This window comes from Miscanthus floridulus, chromosome 8, assembly GCF_019320115.1.
Source record: "Miscanthus floridulus cultivar M001 chromosome 8, ASM1932011v1, whole genome shotgun sequence".
Taxonomy (NCBI): Eukaryota; Viridiplantae; Streptophyta; class Magnoliopsida; order Poales; family Poaceae; genus Miscanthus; species Miscanthus floridulus.
The window spans coordinates 59,772,145-59,791,005 of record NC_089587.1 but is presented as its reverse complement, the minus strand read 5'-3'; the positions used below and the strand labels follow the sequence as shown (position 1 = coordinate 59,791,005).

The 18,861-nt window shown below is 46.5% G+C and overlaps 2 protein-coding genes across 4 annotated transcripts; one reads left to right on the top strand and one right to left on the bottom strand.

Moving 5' to 3' along the window:
* Positions 1–4,802: 4,802 nt before the first annotated feature.
* Positions 4,803–18,793, bottom strand: LOC136476480 (general transcription and DNA repair factor IIH subunit TFB1-1-like). 3 transcript variants are annotated; one of them, XM_066474336.1, is made up of 20 exons: positions 18,650–18,793; positions 18,095–18,173; positions 17,782–17,846; positions 17,635–17,698; positions 17,106–17,244; positions 15,730–15,805; positions 15,535–15,627; positions 15,330–15,374; positions 14,518–14,574; positions 14,186–14,341; positions 14,028–14,093; positions 13,752–13,875; positions 13,241–13,297; positions 13,038–13,162; positions 12,760–12,951; positions 6,374–6,487; positions 6,207–6,284; positions 5,559–5,606; positions 5,332–5,400; positions 4,803–5,184 (listed from the first exon to the last, which is right to left on the bottom strand). In XM_066474336.1, exons 1-20 carry the CDS (start codon positions 18,722–18,724, stop codon positions 5,104–5,106), a joined length of 1,803 nt encoding a protein of 600 aa, XP_066330433.1. In that variant the 5' UTR covers positions 18,725–18,793; the 3' UTR covers positions 4,803–5,103. The 3 variants fall into 3 exon arrangements, 1 of the variants encoding a protein (XP_066330433.1); XR_010763592.1 differs by lacking the exons at positions 4,803–5,184; positions 5,332–5,400; positions 5,559–5,606 and having other exon boundaries at positions 6,252–6,284; positions 6,374–6,520; XR_010763593.1 differs by lacking the exons at positions 4,803–5,184; positions 5,332–5,400; positions 5,559–5,606 and having other exon boundaries at positions 6,252–6,266; positions 6,374–6,520.
* LOC136476482 (uncharacterized) lies at positions 9,429–10,513 on the top strand. Its single transcript, XM_066474337.1, has 2 exons — positions 9,429–9,898; positions 9,974–10,513. The coding sequence occupies exons 1-2, from the start codon at positions 9,443–9,445 to the stop codon at positions 10,511–10,513; spliced, it is 996 nt and encodes a 331-aa protein (XP_066330434.1). The 5' UTR covers positions 9,429–9,442.
* Positions 18,794–18,861: the final 68 nt, after the last annotated feature.

The window sequence follows — 18,861 nt, the reverse complement described above, 5'->3', positions numbered from 1 at the left end:
AGGCAGACGCAGGCAAGGTAAGGGGAGAAGGGGCGAGGCTCGTTTCGTATTTATGCAGGGAAGGGAGCAAATCGTGGGCGACGAAATCGGGGAAGTTTCCCCCAAAAATTCGCTGCGGTTATCCAGATCCGGTCTTACCGCCCACGCGCCCACTCCCTCCTCATTAATTGCGTGTACGGTTACGTCTTGTTGGCTGACACCACGTCGCGTCCAACCATAGCAGCAGCAGGCGCCGTTTCATCTCCCCGAAAAGGCCGCCTCAAAAGACGCGCCTGCCGTTGTTAGCCGAGAGAAATAACCCCCACCCGATTCCTTTCAGGCAAAGGAACTAGGCACCGAGCCCACTACGGTCCAGGGGTTCAAAGGCTGGGCCCTTAGGGGTTTCGACAGCCGCCCCAGGGCAACAGAGTCAGGGGCGACTACGGGCGAGCCTGTACGAGGCCGAGGCCCAAGCAAGCGAAACGCTTGGGATGCCCTGTGTCGTGTCCGAGACCGGCAGGGAGGTCTCCAAATGGGATCCCACCGTAGGGAGGCGCCGAGCCACCGAGGCCCAGCGAACGGCCTCGGCACCCACTAGAGAAACCCTCCGGTACTCTTGGAGCGCGTCTCCGGACCGCTAGCCGACCCCCAGCGAATGGGGTACGGGCCTCTACTTGGACTTACCCGATAACAGCTCACCGGAAATGCCATCGCTCGCGCCCACCGAGGGTAGCGTGGCACATTCCACCCCTTCTTCCGAGCGAGCGAACAAAAAGTCAGGAGAACCCCTGACGGCCCTCTTGCTCCGTGCAGAGGCTAAGGGACTCTTCCTGCAAAACATTGCCGAGGCCCAGCGACTTAAGCTCGCGCACGAGAGGGCTCGGCAAAACAAACCCTCCTTCCGAGCGAAAAGGAAGCGCGAGGGTCGTTCAAAAAGCCAGAAGAACTCCTGACGGCCCTCTTGCTCCGTGCAGAGGCTAGGGAACTCCTTCTGCAAAGACGCCAAGACCCCGCGACCTAGGCTCGCACCTGAGGGGGGCTCGGTAGACAGACCCTCACGCGCGGGGGCGAACCAAAAGCTAGGGGGACCTCTGACCGCTCTCTCGCTCCGTGCGAGAGACTCGGGGGCTCCTCCTGCAACTTTGCCGAGACCCAGCGGCTCAGGCTCGCACGCGAGTGGGCTCGGCAAACAACCCCCCGTCCGAGCGAAAAGGACGTGCGGGGGACGGACAAAAAAGTTAGGAGGACCCCTGACCACCCTCTCGCTCCGTGCGGAGGCTCGGGGGCTCTTCCTGCACCCAAGATAAAGACAAGCGACCCAAGCCCGTTACGGTCCAGGGGTTCGAAGGCTGGGCCCCCAGGGGTTTCGACAGCTGCCCCAGGGCAAAAGAGTCAGGGACGACTACGGGCGAGCCTGTACGAGGCCGAGGCCCAAGCAAGCGAAATGCTTGGGACGCCCTGTGTCGTGTCCAAGACCGGCAGGGAGGTCTCCGAATGGGATCCCACCGTAGGGAGGCACTGAGCCACCGAGGCCCAGCGAACGGCCTCGGCACCCACTAGAGAAACCCTCCGGTACTCTTGGAGCGCGTCTCCGGACCGCTAGCCGACCCCTAGCGAACGGGGTACGGGCCTCCACTCGGACTTACCCGATAACAGCTCACCGGAAATGCCATCGCTCGCGCCCACCGAGGGTAGCACGGCATCTTCCACCCCTCCTTCCGAGCGAAAAGGAAGCGCGAGGGTCGTACAAAAAGCCGGGGGAACCCCTGACGGCCCTCTCGCTCCAGGCAGAGGCTAAGGGGCTCTTCCCGCAGCATCGTCGAGGCCCAGCGATCCGAACTCGCATCCACGGGCTCAGCAAACACAATGAAAACCCCTCACTCGAAAGAGAAAAAAAGCCCCTGAAGAAGTGAAATCACTCCTCCAGGGCCTCGGGGGCTACACCCAGCGGGTGCGCTCGCGCTTACCCACCGAAACCTTGAGTACGGAACACCATCCCGACAGGAACAATCAAGAGCCAATTCTCGTCAGAACCTCAGGGGGAGTGCCTCCACTCCCCCCAAGGCTCGGGGGCTACTATCGGATACCGTGAGAAGGGGTACCCTAAGCAAGAACCAAAAAACGACTGCTTAGACTTCGTAAAGACCGAAACCAGCTAACAACCGATGGCCTCGGCCGACTCTCCGACTCGCCCGAGGCCCCCTCATCGCTGGCCTCGGGCGACCTCTCACCAAAGGCCTCGGCCAATTCTCCGTATCGCTCGAGGCCCCCTCACCGCTGGCCTCGGGCGATCCCCCACCGAAGGCCTCGGCCGACCCCCTCTCGTCGCAGGCCTCGGTCGGGTCACCGACCCTCCACCTCACGCGAGGCAGGCTCGACAACACTCCGCTGCCTCTTCCTTCACCTGTCCCCCCGACAAAACGTCGCGTCGCATTAACTCAGCCAACTGCTGCCACTGACATCGGCCGCATGCTCGGCACAGTACAGCGGAATGGCCGACGGGACGGGAGGCAGGACTGGGCAGGGGTTACCCGCCACTGTGCCCACCGCTATGCACATGGTTGGCGCCCATGCCTCACTGTGCTGCCAACTCCTGCTCCGAGAACAACGCGGCGTGGGGAGCCACGTCCGGGATACTGTGGCCTCAGAATCAGTACCCAGGACCAATAATTCCCTCCAAAGCCTCGGCAGTTTGCTTCAGGGGCTCGGCAGCCTGAGGATCCATGTCCGCCGAGCCCCCCACGATGGCTCGGCCTCGGCATCTGCAGAGCCTCGGCTCCCTACGACGTCATCGCACGATGACCGGCACGTCACCCGCCATGTCCTGCCTCAAGCTGTACTGGAGCCCCACGACGCACAAGATCAAGTATGATCGGCGCGTCACTTCTGCACGACAAGGACGGAGCCACTCCATCGACCATACCACAACAGTGGCCGGCTGCAGGGCTCGGACACGCCACCCCCATTCATAGAACGCTATGTAGCAACATGTACGTTCCCGGTTCTCCCTTAGAGTATAAAAGGGAGGGACCGGGGCCATTTCTAGGGAGAGGAGAAGAACGAGCAGAAAGAGGAACTCACCCATAGAACCACACACTTCCGCGCTGCTTGAGAACAACGCCTCAAGCAGCCCGCACCGCCCCCGCCGAGACCTGGGGCTAGCTCCCTCTCTCGCCTAGCTTGTAACCCCCTACTACGAGCACTCCGGTGCAAGGAATACAAGATCGATCTCTCAGACTGGACGTAGGGCGTCGATTGCCTGAACCAGTATAAACCTTGTGTCTCTTTGCATCACCATCGGGGATTAGGGGCACGCAGCACAAATTCACTTGTTGGTTAAGGACCCCCCGGTCCGAAACGCCGACAAGACGAAATTGAACAATCAGCGCCCATGGCCTAATGGACAGGCAATTGTGGGTTCGAGTCCCACTGGGCGTGAATTTTCTTTTTTTGTTTAAAAAAATTATTCACATGTTTTACCCCTCATTTTTACGTTGCTTATATGCTTTTTTTTTTTACCATAGATACCTTTTTACACCTTCTTTGCGTTGCTTACTTGCTTATGCTTATTTTCATTTCCACCTTTTCCTTCGTTCACTGTGCTCACAGGAGCAACGAGGCCGAAAAGCATGCTCCAACTGCCCAGCGGCAAGGACTGGACGGGACTGAGGGTCGACCTACTGCTTATCTTGCCTCCTCCAAAAACGGCAACCCCCACTGCACACCGAACAGAGCAAGCGACGACTACACAAGTCTACAAGAAAACCCCATGGAAACAACCCCCCCCACCCCCCCCCCCAACCCCCCACCACACAACACTGCCGCTTCCGAGTGAAACGACGAGAGACAATTCCCTATGTGTCATTAAAAAAGATCGCAATGCCCTATGTGCCTCTGAAAAAGTTCAGCGGTCTTCAGCGCCACTGCTCCAACTTTTTCGTGCCCTCCATACCACTTCCGTCAGTTTGGGCTCTAACGCCGTCAAACTGCAGGTGTAAAAAGACGAAAATGCCCTTAAGTGTAAATATGTCATTAATTTTTTTAGCATCTTAACGACTTCAAATGAAAAAACTCAAAACTAGAAAGTTATAGATCTCGTCGAGATCTATAATTTTTATATAAAAATTATTTTCATTTATTTCCGCAAAAAAATATGATTTGATATGATTAATATATCTTTAAAAAATCATTTTTTTTGCGAAATTAAATGAAAATAATTTTTATATGAAAATTATAGATCTCAACGAGATCTACAACTTTCTAGTTTTGAGTTTTTTCATTTGAAGTCGTTAAGATGCTCAAAAAAATTAATGATATATTTACACTTAAGGGTATTTTCGTCTTTTCACACCTGCAATTTGACGGCGTTAGAGCCCAAACTGACGGAAGTGGCATGGAGGGCACGAAAAAGTTAAAGCAGTGATGCTAAAGACCGCTGAACTTTTTCAGAGACACACAGAACATTACGATATTTTTTAATGGCATACAGAAAATTACCCCAAACGACGAGGTGGAATAAAGCCAGCGCCAGTGCGCCACCTTCTTTCATGCAACTCCTTCCTCAACCGCTACCCACAGATGTCACAGGACGAGTGGGTGACAGCTGACAGATGCCATCGATACTGTGACACATAATGGTAGCTTTGTAATGATGTATGCCCCGTTCGCCGGACTTATCAGCCGTACTTTTTTTTTTCCAGTTAATGAATAATATTTTTCTCATAAAAAATCAATCAACAATACTTTCAGCCATGACTTATCAACCAAACGAACAGGGCAGGATACGTATGTAATTCTACCCGGCGGCCACGTAAGAACCGCAGGAATGAAAATGGTACTGCTTTGATTCTATCTCGAATAGCCATGACCGCCATGTACAAGTACAATACGTCGGCAGCATCCTGCGTTGAGTCTCACTATTCATTCAATTACAAACAATCGATGACAGATCAAGATTCTGGGCTGCGAATAGCAGGCTCCTGCTCCTCCTGCAGCTATTAATACGAGAGGAGAAAAAAAAATCAAAATCGTAGAAGCCTCAAGAATTCTACAGCAACTCTTGTACATTCGGGCACACTGCCCGTCTGTCTCGCTTCATGTGTTGGTCAAACCAATCTCCTTGGCTCAAAACCCGTTGTGCCTGTTCCCGGTCTTGGATGACTTCTGCTTTTGTTCCAAATCGTGGTTGAAGGCGGCATCCAAGGCCTGCAAACAACATACCATCGGTTTCGTCAGTTTGTGACCATTTCTATGGGAGAACAATTCATGAAGCATGCACCTTGAACGTGGGATTGGGATTCAAATAATGCTCTTCGTTAGGAGTACATGGTAGTGAGAGGAATGTTTACAGACCTGAGTCATGGGCTTTACTAGCCGAGATATTTCATGTCTTACATCAGGCTGTGCTGATTCCTTTATAAGCTGCATATTCCAGAACATACAAAAGAACTTCAATGGTAATTTGAGTATAAACCCATTTTAGGTGACAAGTATGAGGGTTCTGCATATCTAAGCAGGGGACGGGGTCACGGGGAGGGGGGAGTGGGGGGCAGGTGTCAGATGTGCTGACAAATATTTACCTGCAACTTTTGATATATCTGTGTCATAGCTTCTTTAACTCTTTGAACCTTCAAAATAAGTAAATTAACATCAAAGCAAATGGCATTAGAAAGAAATGCATGTCCAGAGTGAAGCTTTGCTATACCAAAAAAGACTACAAGCATGATATGGCGCACTCAAAGCTTCTCTTCTTGACATCTTAAGTTTTTAATACTCTGTGACAGTCTTCCTGGCTTTAGCCTTCCGAAACTAGCACCATAACTACATTGGTACAAAACCATCAGAACTAGGGCAACTCATAGTTTGGATAACATACTGTACAACACAATATTACAGTGTGCCACAACATTTTTCTCAGTGATGGTCCTCTGACTAAATCAGTGCACCATGCAAAATACATCAAGCAGCTGAAAACATTTTTTTAATGCAAGCTGCTGAAAACATCTAACAGAAGAAACATGGTGGATGTACAAACACTTCCTCTAGTCCTATAAATCAGCTAAGTTTGCACTTATAACATGAAATCAAGAAGTTTGTACTAATTTCCAACTAAACATTTTCTTCTTAATATAATGATATGCAGCTCTCCTGCGTGTTCGAGATAAAAAAATCCAACTGAATACACCATGGGTTACAAAACAGTGCTGATAACGATGGGGGAGATATACCTTGTTATAAAGGACTGCACTTGTTATTGGATACGATGACCAAAAATGCCGTAGCAATTCCTGGATAGCCATCCAATGCTGAGAAAATAGATAGTTTACAGAAGTTCCATCGACACAAGAGTATCCATACATACAAAACGAAACCAGTAGTGAATACAGCATCTCACATCCATAAGCTCATCCCGTGTATGTTGAGGCAGCTGACCAAGGAGACCTTCTTGAGGATTCTTGAGGTTAAGTCTCCTTGAAAGAGAAATCCCTTCGTTCAATTCATTAAGAACCTAGGCCCATACCATTTAGGTAGTTAGGATTTCCTGCTCATGCAATTTAATAGCTTAAGAACAGAGAAGCCACAGTAGCAGTAACACAACATCATGCAAACAGTTGCAAAAATATGACGAATGGACCTTTACATACACATATTACTAAGAATGGGATACTAATAAACCAAATAACATGTGTTTCCTTCTTCCTCTCTTTTTTATATGATCTTTACGTGATACATTTAGGGCGCGTTTGCGACCCTGGCCCGGAGGCCCGGCTGCGCCCGTGGGCTACAAGTTGCCATGTTTGTGGTCGATGGCCCACAAGCGAGCCTGGCTTCGCAGAGCAACACTCGACCTCTCCGCCTGGCTCTCTGGAAACGACCGAAATCCTCGTTTCTTCGGAGCCGAGCTCGTCTGCGACCCACGCGGGCGATTTTGGGCGGCGGCGGCGGGGTGGCTCGCGCGGGCTCTGGCGGGAAGGGGAAACGTCTTCGCGCGCGTCCCCGCTCTCCGCTCCCGCTCTGGCCGCCGCGCGCGAAGCGAAATGGCGGCGATTTCGCCGGCCTTTATATACGGGTTTCCACTCTCCACTCTCTCCTTCCACTCGGTGCTTGCTCTTCCACCTCCCTCGTGAGAGACCGGCGGTGAGTTGTGGTGCGTGGCGGCGGCAGCGACGACCTCCGGCTGGTTGTGGGTTAGGTCACTGGCGCCGAGTTTCTTCGCCGCTTCCCCGCTCCGGCTGCTGCTGGGACTCCGTGGCAGCGGTGTTCCTCTTCTTCTCCGTCCGCATCTGCTTCGTCTTTTTCCCGATCTGCATCCTCTACTTCCAGATCTGCCTCCTCTCCGTTGTTTGGACCCCGAGCCAAGGTGAAATCGACCCCCAATCTTCTTTTTTGTGGTGCTTCTTGAACCTATTAGGGTTTCTTGTTCGTTGCTGTTCATGATCTGTTAGGGTTTCATACTTGTTATAACTGCTTCATGCTTCTATTAGGGTTACTTGTACCTTGCTGTTCTTGATCTGTTGGGCTCATGATATGTTAGGGTTGTTGATCTGTTTTAGATTTGTATTGTACCTTGCTGTTCATAACTGTTTGATGCAGTTGTTAGTGTTACTTGTACCTTGCTGTTCTTGATCTGTTAGGGATGTTGATCTGTTTCTGATTACTATTGCTTTGAGTTTTTTGTTCCATCATTGGTCGATGATGTTGTCCACATAGTACTGGGAGGCATCACATAAAGATGCAGCCGTGCTTTTGTTGGCATGCATTCATTTCACATTCATGTTGATGCCTAGCAGGGCTCATTAAGCTGAAATTATGTTACATTTTTACATGCTTGTAGATGGATCTGTCTTTGAGCCGTGACATGCTGTGTAGGAAGGCAGCTGCCTTGACTGTTGTTATGGTTACCTTTGTATCCACTAGGCTGAAAAGGAAAACCCCTGAACCTGAAACCCCACTGCCTGATCCTATAGCACTGGCCCTGATTAGGGATGAAAATGAACAGCATAGACAGAGAACACTGAGAATGATATACAATTCCACTGATTCAGAGTGTATTTCTATGATTAGGATGAAGAGAGTTGCTTTTTTTAAGTTAGTGAGAACTTTTAGAGAGAGGAGTCTTGTCACTGATAGGGAGGGGGTGTCAGTAGAAGAGCAGGTTGCCATGTTTTTACATGTTGTAGGGCACAACCAAAGATTTAGGGTTGTCCACCAGTCCTTTAGGAGGTCCATCCAAACTGTCCACAAGCACTTCCATCAGGTGTTGTATGCTGTGGGTGAGCTTAGGAATGAAATGATAAAGCCAGCTAGCACTACCACTCACCCAAAGATTCTTGAAAGCCATACATGGAATCCATATTTTAAGGTAATTGTATACCCTGGGTTCATTAGTTACATTAGACCTGTTGCAATTACTGACCCATGCTTTTTAGGATGTCATTGGCTTTATAGATGGCACTCATTTCCTAGCAAGGGTTCCTAGGCGCATGCAACAAGCTTTTAGGGGTAGGAAAAAGGATCCCACCCAAAATGTGATGGTAGCTGTGAATTGTGATCTGAAATTCACTTGTCCTGGCTGGCTGGGAGGGCTCTGCCCATGATGCAACTGTTTTGGCAAATGCTGTAGCCAGGGAAGATAGCTTGAGTTTGCCAGAAGGTAATTGCACACCAACACTAATTACATATTCCATGGCCTATTAACACACACTCTCACAGTAGATGTCTTGTGTAGGTAAAATGTTCTTGGTAGATGCTGGGTATGCATGCAAAAATGGTTTCCTACCTCCCTACAGGGGGGTTAGGTACCATTTGTCTGAGTATGGCCCAAGGAACAGGCCCACCAATGCAAGGGAGCTCTACAACCTTAGGCACTCATCACTTAGAGTGACTGTGGAGAGGGCTATAGGTGCACTGAAGGGCAGGTTTAGGATCTTGGACAACAAACCCTTCCACAAGTATAGGACACAAGTGAAGCTTGTAGTTGCCTGTGCCATTTTGCATAACTGGATCCTAGGTTTTGGCATTGATGAAGTAGTTCCTGATGAGGAAGGTTTCACTACTTCTGCTGATCCAACCAACCTGCCCCCAGCCCATCTGGACCAAGACTCTGTTGACATGGCTGAAATAAGGGATGCCATTTGCAATGCTACGTGGGAAGGGAGGAGAACAAACACTAGTTGATGTAATATGTTCTTGAATTTAGTTTCTGTACCCTGCTATGGAACTCATGTGTGTCATGGTGATGTAATAATTTGGTGGACAAAGCTGAGACCAATTTTATGCTTCATTCATTCTGTTCTTGAAACATTCTGTTCTTCATGATCTATTAGTCTGTGGTTAGTTCATACAACTGTTAATATTGTTGTCAGTCTGTTCTTGACTAATTCTGTTGTTGATTTCATTACATGCCAGTCCTAGGATGGATTCAGGTGCATTTGAGGGTGGGTTTGTTGCTGGTACTTCAGTGATGGAGCAGCTCATCAATGGTGGTTCTGCCCCTGTTGTAGCTGGTGCTGGTGCTAGTGCCGCTGCCCCTGTTGCAGCTGGTGCTGGTGCTGGTGCTGCTCCAGGTGCAGCAAACCCTGTTGATGTTGCTGCTCCTGTAGCTGGGAATGGGGCTGTGAGGGCAATGAGGTGGACCAACACCACCTCTGGCTTTGTGCTAAGGAGGATGGCTGCCCTTGTTAGTGATGGTAGCAGGCCCGAGAAGGTTTTCAAGGACAAAGATATAAATTCTGTGGCCAAAGCCCTCAAGCAGTTCTGTGGGGAGGTTGTTAGCCCAACTCAAGTGTACAACCACTTGAGGAAGTGGAGGCAGAAATGGGCTAGGGTGAGCAAGTTGAAGGACCTTAGTGCTGCTCTTTGGGATGACCAGGCTCATGCTATCATGCTTGAGCAAGAGCACTACCTTGGCCACTGCAAGGTAGCAGTTTGATCTCGTCTTTGCCTTGACTACCTACATTTGCCTTTCTTAAACTACATTTGCCCAACTCTGCAGGACCATCCTAAAGATGCAGAGTTTCTTAACTGCCCTATTAGGTTCTACACTGAGATGGAGGCTATCTTTGCTAATGCCATGGCCACAGGCAAGTTTGCACTTGGGTCTGGTGAAGCCTTAGGGCAGAACCAGGCTGACAGTGTTGGTGCCAAGGCTGATGGTCCTCCTTTGACCCACACCAAAGTTCCCAGTGAACAGGGAGGGGATAGCAAGGCCACTGAACTGCTTCCTACCTCCTCAGCTGCTGGCCCAAAGAGGAAGAGAGGGAACTTCTATGAGGAGGAGATGCTCATGTTGACTAACATGTCAGATGCTGTGAACAATGTGGCCAATGCTCTTAGGGAGACTGGACCTGCCCATGTTGATGCCAATCTGTACCTTGCTGTGATGGAGATGCCTGGCTTCAGTGAGGAGGCACTTATTGTTGCCTACACCTTCCTCCTGGACAACAAGGCCCAAGGCAGGGGCTTTGTGAACATGAGTGATGCCCATAGGGCCCTTTGGCTTAGGACCTTCCTAGCCAAAAACTACTATGTGTAGTTCCACTACACATGAAGGGCTAGAAGGCCAGGAGGGGGTTGACTGTAGAGATGTATAGTTCCTCCACCCCCCTCACCCACTCTCTCTTCTTTTGACAACATGACCTTTTGTGCAGTTTGCTTGTTCTTTTGACACCTGACCTTGATGGTGTAGTTTGCCTAGGAGGGTGGCTAACAATAGGCAAGGATTTGGGAACATTTGAGCCCTTGCTGTTGGGCTGAACTTGGTATTGTAAGAAACTTATCTGTAGCCTCTGTTGGCTACTTTTTATTTGATAACTAGTTGCCTATTTTTGTTGTTTATGCCTCTGGTGGTAACTGTGGGATTTAAAGGCCTATGATGCATAAAACAAACTTGAGGTGGCTACCTTATTCTTGTTTTGATGGTTTTGTTGTTGTGCTTTCTTCTTTATTTGCCTATCCTTCCATTCTACACTTATGCTCAGTTGTACTCCACAGCAACAACATCCTCTTGTGATGGCTGATGGCAGTGAGTGCAACTGTTGTTTATTTGCCTCTTTATTTGGTTCTTACAATTCTTGGTAGCCACCAATGACTAAACAAGGAAAATAACAGCTGAGGCTAATTTTTTTATCAAGTTGCCGATGATGTTCACCATCATTCAAACTGAATGGTCGACTGAGGCATGTCATTCAGACCACTTACATGTTCTACATTTGGTTGGTTTCAGAGAATGCCTCCCTGCTATGTGGTCTTTGAAGGGAAGAAACCTGGGATTTATTTTACATGGTATGAGTGTGCTAAGCAAGTGCTTAGGAAAGAAGGGGCTATCTATCAGAAGTACAACAACTATGATGATGCTCTTAGAGATTTTAATGCAAGGGTACCTCAAGAACCCTTGCTGTTACCCATTCATGCCCCTCATGGGGATGCATCAGCATCCCATGAACTGGTGACAGGTCAAGGTTCTGAAATCTATCCTCATTCACCTGGGCTGCAAGGCTGTTGCAAAAATGCTGTCATCTTGATCTTATTTATGGTTGTAGTTGGTCTGTCACTCAAGCCGTTCATGTGCCACAGCTGTTGTTTTAATTAGGCCGATGATGACACAATAGGATGGATGCATTAGCTGGCTACATGCTTTCTGTTAACTTGTTGCCCTTCTCGGCTTGCCAAGGCTGATGGTTGTTGTATTTTGGCCAATGATGACACAATGGATCGATGCATTAGCTGGCTACATATCATTTTGCTGTCTCTTATCTGTTTCTGTGAACTTTTTCGTTTGTTGGCTTCAAAACTTGACTGGCCCATGCTTCTGTTCTTCTTTACTGACTTTGATTATCCCATGTAGCCAGTAATGCCATGAATTGTTAAATTAGCATGTCTGAGGCCAACTATTTCATGCTAAAACTTTGATTTGTTGTTGTAACGGTTATGGAAGAGCAACCTCATTCTCCTTTCATTCATGTCCATTTCTGTTTGTTGTTATGGGCCTGGCCGACCACAGCCAAATGACAAACACTATCTCGGTGTGGTAGTTGGTGGCGGTTAGCCTCTCAGCCCGGCTGCCTCTTCGATGACAAACACAGCCTCGCCTGAGCCGGGCTCATTGGGTACACAGGCGCAAACAAGAGCTGTTGCACCACTTGGGGCAGGCCTGCCCAGGCCTAGGCCGGTTGGGCTGGCCAGGCCGGCCAGGTACAGGGTCGCAAACACGCCCTTAGGGTTCCAAAGCTCCAGCTCCAAGACCCATGCAGAATTTAGAGATTGAAAGAAAAGGTCAAGTGGTTTAAACATCTGGCGTTCAATATAAATGATTCAACATTTCAATCAAATGCCCTCAGTTTGGCCACACATCCAACAATACCTGGACCTAGGGAATTCTTGGAGTTGGTGCTCTGCCAAACAGGCCCTTAGATACATCCTAATCGCCAATACATCCAACAGTTAACTAATTATGTTGATTACACCAATGGTAGCCTGCCTTTTACCACTGGCTTCTGTCTGTTCCCAGTTGACTAGTGGACTGAGACTGACAACCATATTTGCAGTCCTGGTGCTGGTTGACCTTTGAAACTTATAATTGGTGACGAACTGATAAAAGGATTCAAGTTGCTTTGTAGTCTTCAAAGTGTCATTATCCTAAACTATGTCTGTGCACTCCTCTTGATTTGACCGCTAACCCAACAATTTATTTAGTGCCGAATCAGCTATTACTCAATACACTGAGTAAACTAAGAAAAAGTAATAAATAAAAGAATCAAACTGTCCAGTAAAATTGTTTACCTTAAGAGCCATATCAGACTGAATAATCGGACAGTTAAGCTTATTAACTTTAATAGAAGACATTTGGTCCATTAAATGATGGAATGCTTCTTCAGTGCTCAAGCTGCAAGTACGAGCTTTTCTTCTGGCATTGCTGCCACCTAGAGATCTCAGAGCATTTGCTTGCTGGGAATCAAAATATTCTCTAGGATCCTAATAAGAAAAAAGAAGACAAATTAATACAGTATTTCTTATTTTGGTTGATATATCTACTATTACGCCATGAGCACAAGCTTTACCTTTATACAAAGTGGTGCATACGGAAGGCTTCGTGGAGCTTGCAGATCCTCTATCTCTGTCATTCTAGCCACCTTCACTAGTCTCTCATGATTAGCATCATCAACAATAGAAGTGGAAGGTGGTTCTGCAGTTAATAATTCATCAGAACACAATATATTACATGTGTAAAAGGATTCAATTGAATTCCGATGCCATCTCTAACCTTTCTTGGACCTTACAAGGGCTTCAGCTGAAGTCTTTGGATCAGTCAACTCAACATCTACAAGACAAATAAAACATAGTACACTTAATGGATTGAAAGATAGCTTAAACAATTGGCAGAATGAAAATGAACAAATAGAAATGCAACATGAAAAACGAATCTGATCAAACGAAAAAGGGAAAGAATAGACACAACAGAAAGTCACAGAACAATTACTACAATAAAGGTATAGTTTGCAAACCAAACCCAGGCTAGTCAACTTGTATAATCATGAAAGAGCTATGGCCACAATAAATTATTCAAATGGGTGGCAAACAAAATAATTTAAAATCATTTCACTCCGTTGCTGATGTGCCCTGGAATCCCTGAGAACGGTACCATCTCAAAGTCATAAATACTGAGAACGGTTACCATCTCACCCTGCTAACATCATAACATGCTTGAGCGATCAATTGTATTAAGGAAAACAAAAGAGACATCACGAAGTTTCTTCGATTGGCTCCATAACTACCAAGAGATCTCCCTTCAAGAACAACAGCTGCATGACGGTTCAGGTCCTGAGACAGCGTCCTCCTCGCCAAGTCACTGTCAGCATCGACTGTCTCTTTGTTACCATAACGGTGAATCCCATGGTCCTGAGTGTCCAAACACATAATGATTGAGCAGTAATTTTAACATAGGATAGCACTTCATTGTAAACAGCAAGCAAATATGCTCAATATGAGAAAGTCTAGAGACCGCATTTGTCTTAAAAATATAAGAAGATAATAGTAGAAAAAAATCATACCGGAAGATGAATGTAATCATCTCCAGTGTCTGCCTCCATGTCTAATGTTGGATCGACTCGTTTTATCTGCAACCAAAAATCGAGTCACTTGAAAGAAATGGCACCAACACATGGTAACAGAAAATGAATTACAACAGCAATCATTGCTAAAACTAAACCTTCATCTTTGACTCCTTGGCCAGTATATCATCATTCTTCAGGAAGATAGCCAATTCCTCATCTCCAGCAGCCTCAGCTGTTGCTGCTGCAGTGTTTTTTGTTCTAACTAGATACTCAGCTCTACAGTATTTTTCCCAAAATCGGGTTTCTGACATCTATCCTCAGAAAATATAATAAAATGAGAAGATTATGACAGAATACAGCAGAATATATAGAGCATAATGAGAAATCAGCATCGACTCATACAGAATCAGTAATAACACTAGGAAAATTTTATGCCTGAATTTTCTACAGTTCATTTTAAGATATTGATAATATAAATAGGTCTTACCTTTTTTGGAACAAAATCTAAATATGCTCTACGGACAGCAGGCTTTTCTGCAAAAATCTGGAAAATGAAAGGATATATGGCGTTAACAAGTTGGAAGAAGTGTATCTTCAAGACTTTACATATCAATTCATTGCAAAATTCAGATATACAATCATAGAATCCAGCACTTGCTTCCGTGAACAATATATGCCTCAGGTATAATGGAGTATTCTTGGGGAAACAGGACCCAGAGCAGGTAGGATTCAAAGCAAGGAAGATGGACTTTGCAGCTATGGACTAATCCTAACCTGACTGGCTGGGGTGGAAGCATAATTTTCAGTGTTCCTGCTCAATAATTACCTTTGATCGCATCAAACTCACATGCACACAATGGAAATTATATTTTCAAGATATAAAAATTGCTTAGGCCCTGTTTGGTAGGGCTCCTCCCTGGCTCCGGCTCCTTTGGAGGAGCCCTACCAAAAGCTTTAGTAGGAGGAACCGTTTGGAGCCGTTTTTCAGTGTAAAAAGGAGGAGCCCTGCCAAACACCCCCTTAATAAAGGATCACGGCATCATGCATGAAAGCTACTAAGGAAACAGAGAAGTTATAGGACTTGCTACACATTCATATACAGATTAAAAAAATCTTTGAAAGCCTTTTACTAACAAAAATGTTCAGAAACTCCATAACTCACAAAATGACATAATTTTCATTTTACAGCATAGCATAGAAATTTTGCAATTATAACAATTGAGGAAATAGAAAAATTGATGTTACCAAGCAGCATATAGGTATTAGTTCATGATAAAGAAGCAGAGTGGAAAGGCAGACCTGATGTATCATCTCAGGTGTGATCTGGAAAGTAACTTTGTTTGTCTGAAATTCTCAACATAGAAATAATAAAATAAAGTTAATTACCATCAGCCATCAGCAAATTCAGTGTCTTAGAATAGAACATAAGAAATAACATAACTTATCAATACTCTGGTACAGAATTATGGTCTACAACTACAACAATAGTATTTCAGTGACATACCCGACCATCAGTTGTTGGCTTAATATCTACTAGTGCATTCTTGAAACCTGGCCTTTGTTTTGATCTTTTATTTGCTTCATCATCAAGTAAATTCTGCAAAGATCATAAGGAAATAATGGATCAAGTGAAGAAACATAAAGTGTACAGCTAAAAATCACTAATCAAGTAACAATATACAGGATAAGTGAGTTTTACCTTTCTTGTTGCCCAAAATTCAGATTCTTGCAAAATATTTCCAAGAACAAACTTCTTATGTAATTTCTGCAATTCGCTGTAAAGGGAAATGTTAATCAACAAAACTGAGAAACATAAGAACATTTTGCCTTTTGTTGCGTATGATAATTTGCAGATTTTTTTTTTTTGCCATGTTTTCTCTAACAAATCTATGGACTTTCAAAATCCATACATGTAGCATGTTCCAGAACGGGAACAATTAATAACAGTGGTCAAAGAGATTAAAATGATAAAATCAATGGTATAATTAAAAAACAAAACAGAAACACCATCAGAATTATATGAGAAGAACAGATAGAAGAAAAACTTTGTGCTTCGTTTTAATCCTTTAGGTGTAACACTATCAATGTTCAAAAAGGTGCTAGTCGATTTCTAGGCGAAGACCCATAGCCTAGAGCCTAGGCGGGCCTAAGCGAGCCTAGGCGTTTTAATGTTTTAACTTTAATTAATACACATACATATATTACCTTAGATTATCTTAAATAAAAGAAGAAATATGAGACATGTGGACCTAAAGTTGGAAGAAAGGCCCATCAAAAGAGCCCAGCCCATCTTATTATCCATACTCCTCCGGCCCCTTCCATCCTTTTCTTATAAAAAAAGAAAGAAAAGAAAAAGCCCCTTCCATCCGCATGAACTAGCTTATCCTTATCCATCCGCGTCTCCTTCCAGCCGCACACACCCTCCGCAGCCGCAAACGCCCGACTCCGCCCTTCTCCGTCGCCGCCCGGCTCTGCTTCTTTCTCCACCGCGGCCAGCCTCCTCCCTTCCGCAGCACGTGCCCGCATGCGCCTGCCGCCGCCGCCCGCACGCGTCCGAAGCTCCTCCTCTGTCACCGGCGACCTCCACCAGGCGCTCCTCCTCCCTCACCGGCGCCGCCGACGAGCTGGCGCCGCCTAGGGGTCCGCCTACCCCCTAGGCCAGGCGGGACCCCCTCGCCTTGTGCCTAGTCGCGCCTAGGCGGACGCCTAATGTCGCCTTTTTGAACATTGAACACTATACAAGTCATTTCCACTATGGCATCCATACTACCAAAGCCAGCTTTCTGATATAGCACCATTTGCAACAAAGCTCACCAAAATGAATAATAGAGACAGGTAAAAGGTGATGCTCTAAAACTTTCTTTATCTACAAGAGCATAGGGAAAACCAAATCTTTGTCTTACAAAAAGAAAATCTTAAAGAACACTAATCAACCAAACATCTGAAATCTCAAAGAATGTAAATGAGCTCAACAATTCTAGCAGATTAAATTTGTGCCCATAATAGTGAACTATCATCAGAACATATTTCTGTGACCAAAAGAAATAGTCTGGATATATCAAATAATCACATCACCTGTCTTCTCGCAACAGTTTCACCCGTCTCTCCACTTCAGCAGCACTGAGTTGTTCCAGAGCAGCAGAAGCAACTGAGTTTTCAGGAGTCACAGTTGGTCTAGGAGGCACTATCCCTTGATGTTTGCCTAAAACCCTAGCTGCGAAGAGGATGTATTAAGTTATGGATGCATCTTATTGGGTAATAGATGCATGAAACTCAATATGGTAGCTTTCATGTGAGTCAGTGTCATATCGAACTTGGCACAGCAAATAACCCTTAATCCAGAATTTTATTATATTCCTTATAAAATAGTCACTGTTATGTTATAGTGATCTATCTTATCCTATGTAGCAAGCCAAATGCGGTCTGGCTGGAATGTGGTATCTAGTCCAATTCTTATATTGCAAGTAACTGGCATAGGAGAAAAGTTTATGTGAGAAACAGCTAAGTACTTCACCTTACTTTCATTTCATGCCTACATTAGATATCTTCCAAAGAAAATATTATCTGTTAAGTTGGCATCCACTAGCTACAAAATGAGCATTACCTACAAAGTCTCGACACAGGTCGCGGTTACCAACATTGTCAAACTCAAATATGTAGCCTCCAGCCTGAGAAAAATATATATGCATCTCATATTAACCTTGAAAACAACTAGAAATAAGGCAGAGAAAATGCTATAAATTGCTCAAACCTTGTCTTCTTTTGAAAGGTTCAATAATGCTGCTTTGTTACCCTCTACTTTGTTGAACTTGTGACCTGGATCACAGGCAACAAATCAAACTGTTTCGTTATGCAGGAAACTCTATCACAGCTTAAATTGTTATCTTGAGTCTAGTGATCATTATTTAAGGTTAAATAGTTTAAAATGACCCTGCAGTAGATATGTTATAGGTACGTGAAGATAAGTTCCACAGTTAATTAGGTATACTTAAGTACTTAACAAGTTTGTATGCCAAATCACCAGCATAACAACAGAACTTCCATGGACAAAAGTAAGTGCATACCTTTGATGGTTCGGAAATCAACATTGAACTTCATTGCCGACCGTGGATCATTAGGGGTGAAGGTGAACCTATCATCGTTCTGTAATTAGAAGGACAAGGAACCGATCATAATTGGACCCAACAGTGTATTGCTGAGCAAGGAAACGAAGCCAGACGCTAATGCAAATGGTACTAAAATTGAACAGCAAACTAAATGGTGACCATCCATACATGAAAATGCTGAAATTAGCTTGGCTCACCCCTCCGCATCCGAACCTCCAGGATGAGGAGGGCAACCCACAAAGCTACCCCTGCCCCATGGCTAGGATTTGCTACCGCTGATGAGCACAAACCCGCGGCGCCTCCACCTCCACCGATCCAATCAGCGGCTAGTCTCCACCGGGCCCTCGATTCAATTTGCCGCGCGCCCCAGAAGCCACCAACCAAAACCCTCGCCAGCAACAGCGGCACACCCCGGAGCCAGCTAGCGAACCGCGCGCGCGCGCCGGGAGGAGAGGGAGGGGAGATAGAGCCGCGCGGAGTGGGAGAGAAGGGGGAGGGGAGGGTGGCACGCACCATGCGGAGGATGCCCGCGGTGCCGGGGTCCTTGATCGTGGTCTTGTACTTGGCGCCGATCGTCATGGACCCCATCGCCGCAACCGCCGCCGCCGCGGTGGCTCGCCTCGCCTCGCGGTCTCGCTCACCGGCGTCGGAGCAAAGCCGAAGGTGCGGGGAAAAAGGGCTTAGGCAGCAAGCCTACAAGTAGAAGCAGGCTAGTGTGATTTCGG